At 43.6% G+C, this 12,551-nt stretch overlaps 1 protein-coding gene and 1 pseudogene across 1 annotated transcript; both read right to left on the bottom strand.

Annotated features, from left to right (window-relative positions):
• Window positions 1-2,417: 2,417 nt before the first annotated feature.
• On the bottom strand, window positions 2,418-3,146 carry LOC129719962 (uncharacterized protein K02A2.6-like). Its single transcript, XM_055671368.1, has one exon. The coding sequence runs from the start codon at window positions 3,144-3,146 to the stop codon at window positions 2,418-2,420; it is 729 nt and encodes a 242-aa protein (XP_055527343.1).
• A 3,994-nt stretch (window positions 3,147-7,140) lies between these two features.
• LOC129719961 (uncharacterized protein K02A2.6-like) lies at window positions 7,141-8,892 on the bottom strand (annotated as a pseudogene).
• Window positions 8,893-12,551: the final 3,659 nt, after the last annotated feature.

The following is a 12,551-nucleotide window of genomic DNA, read 5'->3' as shown; positions in this document are numbered from 1 at the left end:
GTGCAGACCCGGCGAACGTAACTCGAAACGAGTCTGACGGAGTGTAAACTTTTTTGTCACCGACGATCGATACTGACCGCAATTGCTTGCAGTCGAGCACCTTCACATCGGGGCATGTGTTGTTTTTAAAGCATCCTTTAGCACTTTCCAATATACACTCGACGGACAGACTCGAATCGGTCACGACACCGTCGATCTCCACATCTCTAGCGGTACATAGACACGGTATTCCCGTGTAAAAAGCTCGGAGCAAGCTATATCGTTGGCCTCTTTAAGGTCATTGACCACGACACGGAGCTTGTTCGGCCTGATTTTTTAAAATTTCAGTCACAGCTTTAAAGTGTGACGTCAGGTCTTTCGAAATCTGTAGAATGTTTAAAGATTTCGATTTCGGCCCCGCTTTAGGCCTGAGGTAAACTGCCACCGGAAGAGTCGATTCATCTGGATACTATCTGACACGTGGGGGAGCTGAGGAAATAATATTAGGAGGGGGGCAGGAGGGACAGGGTCGAGGGGATTCGACGATGGAGGTGCGGGAGGTGGGGGGTCTACATCCATCGCGCTAAACCTAGCGCGCCGATGGGACAGACAAGAAGAACGTACCTTCCTTTCTTTTTCTCCTTCGTGTTGCAGTGCACTGCACTCACCACCAAATCGTTCGACAGCAGGCAGCTACAAAGCGACACAGTAACACAAAGGCGCTTGACCTTGCGACACAGCAATCCAGACAAAAGACACCGGGACCGGTCAAAAAATGCCACCACTTGCACACACGTATTGAAATTTATCGGAGCGATTTCTAAGCACAATGCTGATGCGTGTTCGGCACAGAATGACTTATTATTATTATTATTGTTGTTATTATTATTATTATTATTATTATATTCGAAGAAATATGGACTCGAAATATGGCTATTTTCAGCAAAAAACTAGAAATATCTTTACAACAAATGAAAATATCAAACCAATATATTCTACAAAAATGCGAGGTTTAGCAGAATGAACAACATCTTAGAACATCTTGAATTGTTTCGACGATTACAGAAAAAGTTATGGACAAAAAACTCATTTTGAGGGGTGTTTTCCTTTCATCCAGTACTCGGTTTGATACAACTGGAAACAGTTGAACTCTTATAAGTAATGCAGTTCTTTTGACAAACTTTCAAATGCATACAGTCTGATTTGCTACTATCTGCAATCTTCGGAGAAATATGGACTCAAAATATGGCTATTTTCAGCAAAAAACTAGAAATATCTTTAGAACAAATGAAAATATCTAACCAATATATTCTACAAAAATGCGAGGTTTAGCTGAATGAACGAAATCTTAGAACATCTTGAACTGTTTCGACGATTACAGAAAAAGTTTTGGACAAAAAAACTAATTTTGAGGACTGTTCCTCTGTAACCGCACACGTAGCGAAGCGTTGGAAGAGTTACGAACTAAACTCGAAACGCTTAAGTTTAACTCGACACCCCTAAGGTAGGTCGACTTTTAGCCTAGACAACAACCAATCCACGCGAACCGATTGATCCTTTGCCATGAGCAAAGAATTCCTCTCAAGACCTCTCAAAGCGGTAATCTGATCCAGCCAATTAGAAGGCGACACATGTTGGCGCAGGATATCACCGAAGAACTCGGCGGTCAATATAGATCGATCAGAGAGACACCAGATCATTTGCAGATTGACCTCTAAGTTAGACAGACGACAATTAGTTGGCGTACAAAGTGATTACAAGTAAAGCTAACAAGAGAAGATTATAAGTACATGGTGCAATTAGTAAAGAAAAGTTTAAGATAATTTAAAGATTATAAATAAGTGGCCTCAGAGGCAAGCGAAAAGTGCCACCATACCGGCGGGTGTAGTGTAATTCATCCAGAGCAATAAGGTAAAAGTGCTATTCACAAAACCGGCATGACCTAATGCCAATCATTGTCGTTCGAAGATCAAAGCCTTCGAACGAAGGTTTTTATTCCGGACAGGTCGTAGCAGCATCTTCAACGTGGCGTAACAACATCAGCGGTACGATAAACTGCCTTCTGTGGTTTTCGTAGATCACGTGCATCGGTTCCTGATTACCTTTGGCGCCATCGCGCTAGCTCTCACTGCTATCGGCTCGAACACGCAGTGCGGCGAGCGGTTACTTAGTTTTACGTCCCCGTTTACGTCCCCCTTCTTTTCTCTCGAGCGAGGGACTAAAACACGCGGCGTATCAACTAAAATATCTTATTTATTACTAGGAATTCAACATGTTAAATTGTTGTGCCGCTTCGGACTCTCTCGTTAACTGGACTGGTCGTTCGTCACTTTCCGGTTGCTGACGTTTGCTCTGTCACAACGGCAGCATAACTGCAGCTGGCGAGCTGAGTGACAATAACCGTGTTGCCGATCCAATTGCTCACAACATCTCCCCCTTCAGTGAAGCTGGTACGCATCGAACCACTGGGGTTGTCTTCGGACTCGCGAAGAACGCCTTGGCAAAGGTACAGCTGGATCACTATCTGCTGAACAAAACTCGGACGATGTTGAAGATGGTGACTGGGATGACGAAGAGGACTCACGGGAATCTGACATTGGTGACCTCCAAACTTTCCCTGGTTGATGCACCTGCTGCAATGGTGTTGACTGGTGAGACGGTGGTGCATTCAATGTTGATGCCTCATTCGCTACAGGGGAAGGAGCTGGAACGACACTGGGTTGCCCTGCTGAGCAATCGGGCGATGACAAATTGCATGATTCAAGGAGAATGTCCAATGGTAACTTATTCTGGATGGAACCAGCTGAATGTGCTTCTGAAGAACTTCGATGTCGCATTTGATTGAAGTGGGAACGAATCATTCGTCGACCTTCAATCCTAACGTTGCACATTACGTTTCCAATTTTCTCAAACACAATTCCAGAAAGCCAACTCCAAGTGTTTTTGGTGTAAACCTTTACGTAAACTTTGTCGTTTTTATTGAAAGAACGTTTGGTTGGCTGGTTTCCCTTATTTGTTGGTTTTCTAGTAACGAATGGACGCAGTAGCTCCAAACTTGTCCGTATACGACGACCGAACATGACTTCTGACGGGGATTTGCCTTCAGGAGCTGACGGGTTTGGGGTTGTGCGATAAGTAGCTAAAAAGGTATCCAAAGATTCCTGCATCGTTGCTCTTCCCTCGCGAATTTTTTTAATTGCACGTTTGAACGTATCGACGTAGCGCTCTGCTTGGCCGTTCGACTGCGGGTGAAGTAGTGACGTGATCAATGCCGTTTTCGAGGCAGAACTGTCTGAACTCAGCACTGGTGAACTGGGACCCGTTGTCGCTGACCAAGGTTTCAGGCATTCCAAGGCGAGCGAAAAGACTGCGCAGAATGGTGATAGTAGCAACAGACGTCGTGGAACTGGTTTTTACTATTTCGACCCACTTCGAATAGGCATCCACCACAAGCAGGTAACTATCTCCTTCCAGTGGTCCCGCGTAGTCTACATGGACACGCTGCCAAGGGCTCACAACAGTAGGCCACGACTGTGGCAGTAGCTTAGGTGGACTTTGTGCTGCAGCTGCACAGTTGCGGCATGCACTAACCTACGCGACAATATCATCGTCGATAGATCTACTATCTGCAATCTTCGGAGAAATATGGACTCAAAATATGGCTATTTTCAGCAAAAAACTAGAAATATCTTTAGAACAAATGAAAATATCTAACCAATATATTCTACAAAAATGCGAGGTTTAGCTGAATGAACGAAATCTTAGATCATCTTGAACTGTTTCGACGATTACAGAAAAAGTTTTGGACAAAAAACTAATTTTGAGGACTGTTCCTCTGTAACCGCACACGTAGCGAAGCGTTGGAAGAGTTACGAACTAAACTCGAAACGCTTAAGTTCAACTCGACACCCCTAAGGTAGGTCGACTTTTAGCCTAGACAACAACCAATCCACGCGAACCGGTTGATCCTTTGCCGTGACCAAAGAATTCCTCTCAAGACCTCTCAAAGCGGTAATCTGATCCAGCCAATTAGAAGGCGACACATGTTGGCGCAGGATATCACCGAAGAACTCGGCGGTCAATATAGATCGATCAGAGAGACACCAGATCATTTGCAGATTGACCTCCAAGTTAGACAGACGACAATTAGTTGGCGTACAAAGTGATTACAAGTAAAGCTAACAAGAGAAGATTATAAGTACATGGTGCAATTAGTAAAGAAAAGTTTAAGATAATTTAACGATTATAAATAAGTGGCCTCAGAGGCAAGCGAAAAGTGCCACCATACCGGCGGGTGTAGTGTAATTCATCCAGAGCAATGAGGTAAAAGTGCTATTCACAAAACCGGCATGACCTAATGCCAATCATTGTCGTTCGAAGATCAAAGCCTTCGAACGAAGGTTTTTATTCCGGACAGGTCGTAGCAGCATCTTCAACGTGGCGTAACAACATCAGCGGTACGATAAACTGCCTTCTGTGGTTTTCGTAGATCACGTGCATCGGTTCCTGATTACCTTTGGCGCCATCGCGCTAGCTCTCACTGCTATCGGCTCGAACACGCAGTGCGGCGAGCGGTTACTTAGTTTTACGTCCCCGTCGTACGGGAGCTGGCCCTTCTTTTCTCTCGAGCGAGGGACTAAAACACGCGGCGTATTAACTAAAATATCTTATTTATTACTAGGAATTCAACATGTTAAAATGTTGTACCGCTTCGGACTCTCTCGTTAACTGGACTGGTCGTTCGTCACTTTCCGGTTGCTGACGTTTGCTCTGTCACAACGGCAGCATAACTGCAGCTGGCGAGCTGAGTGACAATAACCGTGTTGCCGATCCAATTGCTCGCAACATCTCCCCCTTCAGTGAAGCTGGTACGCATCGAACCACTGGGGTTGTCTTCGGACTCGCGAAGAACGCCTTGGCAAAGGTACAGCTGGATCACTATCTGCTGAACAAAACTCGGACGATGTTGAAGATGGTGACTGGGATGACGAAGAGGACTCACGGAAATCTGACATTGGTGACCTCCAAACTTTCCCTGGTTGATGCACCTGCTGCAATGGTGTTGACTGGTGAGACGGTGGTGCATTCAATGTTGATGCCTCATTCGCTACAGGGGAAGGAGCTGGAACGACACTGGGTTGCCCTGCTGAGCAATCGGGCGATGACAAATTGCATGATTCAAGGAGAATGTCCAATGGTAACTTATTCTGGATGGAACCAGCTGAATGTGCTTCTGAAGAACTCCGATGTCGCATTTGATTGAAGTGGGAACGAATCATTCGTCGACCTTCAATCCTAACGTTGCACATTACGTTTCCAATTTTCTCAAACATAATTCCAGAAAGTCAACTCCAAGTGTTTTTGGTGTAAACCTTTACGTAAACTTTGTCGTTTTTATTGAAAGAACGTTTGGTTGGCTGGTTTCCCTTATTTGTTGGTTTTCTAGTAACGAATGGACGCAGTAGCTCCAAACTTGTCCGTATACGACGACCGAACATGACTTCTGACGGGGATTTGCCTTCAGGAGCTGACGGGTTTGGGGTTGTGCGATAAGTAGCTAAAAAGGTATCCAAAGATTCCTGCATCGTTGCTCTTCCCTCGCGAATTTTTTTAATTGCACGTTTGAACGTATCGACGTAGCGCTCTGCTTGGCCGTTCGACTGCGGGTGAAGTAGTGACGTGATCAATGCCGTTTTCGAGGCAGAACTGTCTGAACTCAGCACTGGTGAACTGGGACCCGTTGTCGCTGACCAAGGTTTCAGGCATTCCAAGGCGAGCGAAAAGACTGCGCAGAATGGTGATAGTAGCAACAGACGTCGTGGAACTGGTTTTTACTATTTCGACCCACTGCGAATAGGCATCCACCACAAGCAGGTAACTATCTCCTTCCAGTGGCCCCGCGTAGTCTACATGGACACGCTGCCAAGGGCTCACAACAGTAGGCCACGACTGTGGCAGTAGCTTAGGTGGACTTTGTGCTGCAGCTGCACAGTTGCGGCATGCACTAACCTACGCGACAATATCATCGTCGATAGATGGCCAGTACACAAAACTTCGCGCAATGGCTTTCATACGCTGGATCCCAGGATGACCACGATGCAGTTGGTTGAGGCAACGCTTCCGGAAATCAGATGGAATAACCAGCCGCTCACCGAACATGATGGAGTTCTGGAAGGTTGTAAGTGATTCACGCCTATCGAAAAATCGTTGGACTTCCTTATCGGTTATAACCTTTCTAGATTGCGGCCACCCGTTTTGTATGAACTGGTAGACCTTACTGAGCACATGATCAGACTGTGTATGCTGCTGTACTATATTGAAACTGAGAGGCATATTTTTAAGAGAACCGTTTGTAACTGACTTGATGTCCCCTTTCTAGTGTGATGCTGGCTATGACGAAATCTTCTTCAGGCTTTACGTGATGATCAATCAGGCGGGAGAGGATATCTGCATTACCAAACTTTTCAGTTGGAACGTAAACAATTTTAAAATCATAAAGTAACAGCTGGAGAGCCCATCGCTGTAAACGATTAGCTGTGTACACTGGGATGCCCTTTTTAGAACCGAATATGCGTAATAGAGGTGCGTGGTCGGTTTGAAGTATAAAACGGCGGCCAAACAACATTTTATGGAACTTAGTAACGGCAAATACTATAGCGAGACCTTCACGATCGGGTTGACTGTAGGCCTGCTCAGCGGATGTCAGTGCTCTGGATGCATGCTGTACGACTTTAATGGATCCATCTGGAAACTTGTGGCTGATAGTAGCTCCTACTCCGACGGACGACGCATCCGCCGAAACGATAATTTCTAAGTCCGGGTTGTAATGCGTTAGCAACAAATCAGAAGCAAGAATGTTCTTAAAAGCTTGGAAGGATTTCTGGCAGGCGGGCGACCAGATGAACTTCTCTCCCGCTTTCAGCAGCTCATCCAGCGGGTATCTAAGAGTTCGCATTCCAGGACAAACTTGCCGTAATAGTTAATAGCTCCCAAAAATGAACGAACACCAGTGACATTCATGGGAGCTGGCATACGGAGAATAGCATCGATCTTGTCTGGTCGAATCCCTTGGCCATCGTAGAGATGACCCAAGTACTTAATCTGCCGTTGATCAAATGCACACTTTTCAGCTTTTATTGTGAATCCATATTCTTGGATGCGTTAAAGCACTGTATGCAGGTTGCGCGTATACTCCTCTTCATTTTCGCCACCGACAAGAATGTCGTCAAGGTAGCCACTGGTACAACTCACCCCTGCCAGCATTGTATCGATTAGCTGTTGAAAAGCACCCGGCGCAGCCTTGACGCCGGGTGGTAATCGATTGTAGCGGTACAGACCACGATGTGTGTTGATGGTCAGAAGCTCACGGGAACGCTCATCGACCTCAACCTGCAGAAATGCATCTGAGAGATCGATTTGGCTAAACACTTTACATTTTGCCAGTTTGGCAAAAATGTCCTGAGGGAGGGGTAACGGGTACTGGTGTGGCTGCAAAGCGTCATTAAGCCCAGTCGCCACAAATTTGAATGGCACCGCTTGCCTTACGTACGACGACGATCGGTGCTGCCCATTCGGAGGACTCAACCGGCGTGATAATGCCCGCGCGTTGTAACCGATTAAGTTCTTCATCGACGATGGCGCACATCGCGTATGCTACCGGTCTTTTTGGACGAAAAACCGGTGTATGATCCGCTTTTAGTGTAAACTTAACCTTCACCTTTGTACACAAACCTGGTGTGTCACTAAAAACAGCTGGGAATTTGGACTTCAGGATTGAAACGGAAGGAAGAGCAGCGGAAATCTGGTTACAAATACTGTCAATTGGAACAGACCCAAGTTGGAAACTGTCAAACATGTCGGATCCTAGAAGGTTCAGTTGCAGTTGTGAAACACGAATAACCGCTTTTCTGGTAGATCCGGCAACGGTCATGCTGGCGCAAAACTCACCGTCCATGGGGATAACGTCTCCGGATGCTGCTTTTGCATTAACAGTTGCTGGGACAAGCGCTGGACTTCCAACCTTCCGCCAGGTGTTTCTGCCAATAACGGTGATGTCGGATGCAGTATCAAGCTGTAAGCGTACATTGGTTCCACCTAGACCGACAGATACGAATCTGCGTCGCTTGTGAACGCTGCACACGTTAACAACAATCAACTTACTGTGTACGGATGTCTTCCTCCTTTGTCGCGTAGATTTACAAGATTTAATTGCGCTGCCACAGTAGCCTTCATGGTGTCCAAACTGACCGCATTCATTGCATTTGTGTTTCTTAAATGTGCAGTCCCGAATGTAATGCATCGATCCGCACAACCAACAAGGTGTTTGCGGCAAACGCTTTATTCCACTCGTTGATGCCTTCGAGGAATCAGCATTCCGCTTCCTGAATCGATGACGCTCGAAATTTTGTTTTACGGTATGAATCTGGTCAAAGGACGTTGCCCGCTCAATCATCGCATTATCATGCTTTAAATTGTGCAGACGCTGGCACTCCTCGGAAAGCTGTTCAAGTGTGACATCAGTTCGCTCTTCGATTTTCGATAGCAATCTGGTTCTGATTTCAGCATCACTTTCCGCTTTTAGGCCGCAAACGTACACCAAACATTTGAACTGTTCTTCAGAAAGCTTGCCTAACTCAAATTCCACACACGATTTATTGACTCTACAGGCATAAGCTATGTGGTCTTCAGATTGATTTCTAGCGATCTGTAGGCAACGGTATCGACGACTTATTACCGACTCTTTCACACCAAAAAGATTTTTAAGCTTTTCCACTGTTTCGTCGAATGAATAATCTTTAGGAAGTTTTGGAAGGATAAAACTAACGTATCTTTATGCTCCGCTAAACCGAGTTTTCGCAGGAGTAACCGTACCTTCGCTTCGTCTTCCAAGCGGGCGGCATCTTTTGCAAACATATCGTCATAACGAGAGTACCATGCATCAAATGTGACAATGTTGTCTGCATCATACCGAAATTCCTTTATATTACTCGCTAAAGAGTCTAAAATTTGCTCCGGACTTGGTGGGACGTTCACCCTTATCGACAAAGCAATACTCTGGAAGAAATCGTGCTGCCACTTTTCGTTTTGCTGCTGCTACTGCTGTTGTTGTACTTGCAACTGCTGCTGTTGCATTTGATGTTGTCGCTGCTGCACATCGTGATTCTGCAGCATTTGCACCACAGCTGCTAGCAAACCTTCGACGGAGTTCACTGATACTGGCGCTGCATGCTGTTGAACTGGATGAGAAAATCGTTGCTGTCCGGAAGATGTCGGAATGAACTGCTGTTGACGGACCGGCTGGCCTAGAGTTCCCTGGGAAGTATCCATCTGCGGCTGCTGAGGTGGGAACCGGGATGGGTCGACATCATGAGTTTGGTCGTTTTCCATACTTCTCCGGCGCTTTTTGCACGCGGGTGACCGAATTTTGCGGTTAGGTTTTCTTCACCAACGGAATTGAGAAAAAAATCCGTTTTATCGTCGCCACTTTTACGTCCCCGTCGTACGGGAGGTGGCCCTTCTTTTCTCTCGAGCGAGGGACTAAAACACGCGGCGTATCAACTAAAATATCTTATTTATTACTAGGAATTCAACACGTTAAAATGTTGTACCACTTCGGACTCTCTCGTTAACTGGACTGGTCGTTCGTCACTTTCCGGTTGCTGACGTTTGCTCTGTCACAACGGCAGCATAACTGCAGCTGGCGAGCTGAGTGACAATAACCGTGGTGCCGATCCAATTGCTCACAACACTTAGAACCAAATCCATCCATCACGCCACGTGGCCAACCGGCTTGTTGGTCCGTCGATAACATCTATTGCTTAGCGGTCCTGACGAAGGACAGGTTTGTCGAACGCGTTTTAAACACCTTTGGCGTTCACGTTGTGTAATCGGCTTAGTTCGATATCTGCGCAACCAGCATCGACAGTCGGCCATCCGGACGAATTTGGGCCCGGTAGTGGAACTATCGGCCATTGCAGCGTCAGCGTCAACGCACCTTAAACAACATGCGCCAGCGTCTCCTGTCGTCGATTCCGTCGAGACAAGCAACTGATGTTGCAGGTTAAGGTCAGAAAAGAACTATTAGAATTAATTCACACCATATGTATCCTACACTCTACTAACCTAACTAAACATAAAACAACCGAATAAGATGATCAATACAAGTCGATGTTTCGTTTTTAAATTACACGTGTCGTGTTAGATAATTAGTTAGTAGAATTTGAGTCCTCTTTTGGTAACGTCAGATTTATAGTTCGAGTCAGTGTTCAGCAATCCTTTTTCTTATAGATTTTCCTACAGCTTTGCTGAAGATCGGGTATTTTGAAAATTAGAAAAAATAATTTTTTTATCTGACTACTAGGGGGATTGATAAAAAAACAGAAAACGCCAAAAGAAACGCCTTGTAATATGGAATAAACTTGCTGAAGACACTGGGTACATAGAATCAATATTTCACAGTCAAATCTAAAACGATCACGATTTTTCGAGTTTAGACCACTGTGCATTGTTGAGTTTCCACGCATAACTGTCCCGCTAGAGTAATCTCCACAATTAGTTAATTATATATCATTATTACGAAGCGTGGGGTAATACTTGAAACTAGACGTTAGGAACTTCTAAAGATGGTGGAGGGGAGGAGGGAGGTCTTCTTTCTTAAAGGGAGGGGCATTATTTTCAAATACATTAGTTATCTTTCGAACAAACTACACATTTTATGGAAATTCAACCATAAAAACGGAAAAAATGTTAAACAAAAACACATCGAAAGCCCAAAAAAACAAAGAAACTGCTCCTATTGTCGTAGGTACTTCATTTATTTGTAGCCAAACTTATGCGTGGAACGGCAGTGCATATGTCTACTGTATAAAATTCAGAGGATAATTCATCTCATTAGCTCATGATGAACTCGAATGACAACCACATAGAATCTACTTTCAAATTATAGAGGATAATATTCACGTAACTTTTCCGGTAACTATAACGTGAAAAATATTTTGGGTGTAGAATAAAATTTTCGACGAGTGCTTTTGCAATCACCGCTACTTCTTTTGTTGGTATCCTCTTCACAATTGCTATAAGTTGATTGAATAACGTTGTTATTTTATCAAGCTTTAAAACAGATTTGTCACGTGCATACATATCACAGCAGATACAATAAATGAAAGATACGTACCTACGTAGAATAAACATATATTCTGCATGTATTGTAGTGCTACAAAATTTCAATATTTTTCACACCATTTTAAATCGCGATGCGATGCGTACGGGTCGTTGCCACGGTCACGGCTCGCACATCGCGAGGGCAACGTAACCGGTACCGGTGTCGCAACGCACGCGGCAGTGTTCCCAACATGTATTATGCAGGTGAATCAACTGTTGTTTGTGTTAATACATTTGGTACATAATACATTGAAATTAAGCATTGAATTTTACTTGTTTTTAATGGTTTAAAACAAAAATAATCAAAACATAACAAGCATTTTATTCTGTCAAGGTGTTTTAAACTGAAAAAATAACATACCTTAGTTTCAGGTTGCATTTTTTTTTAATTTTTGAGAATAGAGCAAGATCGCGCCAAATGACCTATGGTCGAATATCGACCATTTTTGATTTGAATGAAACTTTGCACACGTATTTGGCTTAGCAAACTGAGCAGTTTTCACAGATGGAGAGATTTTTTACACCCATGAGTTACATTCTAAAAGGGCGTATGCCTTTTGGCATAGGTTTTATTCGGAGCATTGTAGTCCAGAAACCGTTGGTTGTATAGAAAAACTGTCTGAGAATGAGTCGTAGGGAATTAAAAGTGTATCATAAAAAAATTATACACTGTACAAAAAAAATTTTTTTTGATCAAAAAACAATAAAAATAAACATTAAATTTCAATTAAAAAAAAAGTTGAATTTTTTTTTAATTTTTTTTTTCAATGAAGCTTGACGTTAATACGCAACTTTTTAAAAAAAGTCCAGGATGGAGAAATGAAAAATAATTTTTTTATGGTAGATTAATTTTTTTATAAAAATTCTAATTCAAACATTTTTCAAAATATTTGTATTCTGATGATTTTAAAAGATGCAGAGAGTCATTTTGGATCAAAAAGCTCTTGGTAGTAAACATTCTAAAGGCATCGGTTTTCGAGTTATTTTTAATTTAAGCTCGAAAAATTATTAATATTTCGAAAAATACACGTTTTTCTTAATTTGTCCATGGTTCCCAGCAGAAACCATACGTTCATTGGAATGCTTGATCAAAAATATACAGTTCATTCTTTGACAACAAAACGATTGGATAAATAACTCAAGCGCTAAACCTTAGCCTACCTACACGCTCCCCCTTGCCGAATGTTTTATAAAATAATATGTTTGTCGTGCAACACTACCTACTTGTTTACTAATAAGAACTGTTGGTAAAGTACGCAACCAATAACTACTGGGTTACCTATAATATCTGTTTTCGTATCTATATACCCGTATATAGATTGCCAGATGTGTTGGTAACAGTTTGCATTTTGTGAAGATGAATAAAGTGAAAGTGGAATACACCAAGCCCAAATGCTGTAAACCCTTTCCTG

The sequence above is a fragment of the Wyeomyia smithii genome, chromosome 2, assembly GCF_029784165.1.
Source record: "Wyeomyia smithii strain HCP4-BCI-WySm-NY-G18 chromosome 2, ASM2978416v1, whole genome shotgun sequence".
Taxonomy (NCBI): domain Eukaryota; kingdom Metazoa; phylum Arthropoda; class Insecta; order Diptera; family Culicidae; genus Wyeomyia; species Wyeomyia smithii.
The sequence above is the reverse complement of the archived record's forward strand: the minus strand, read 5'-3'. Positions and strand labels throughout refer to the sequence as shown.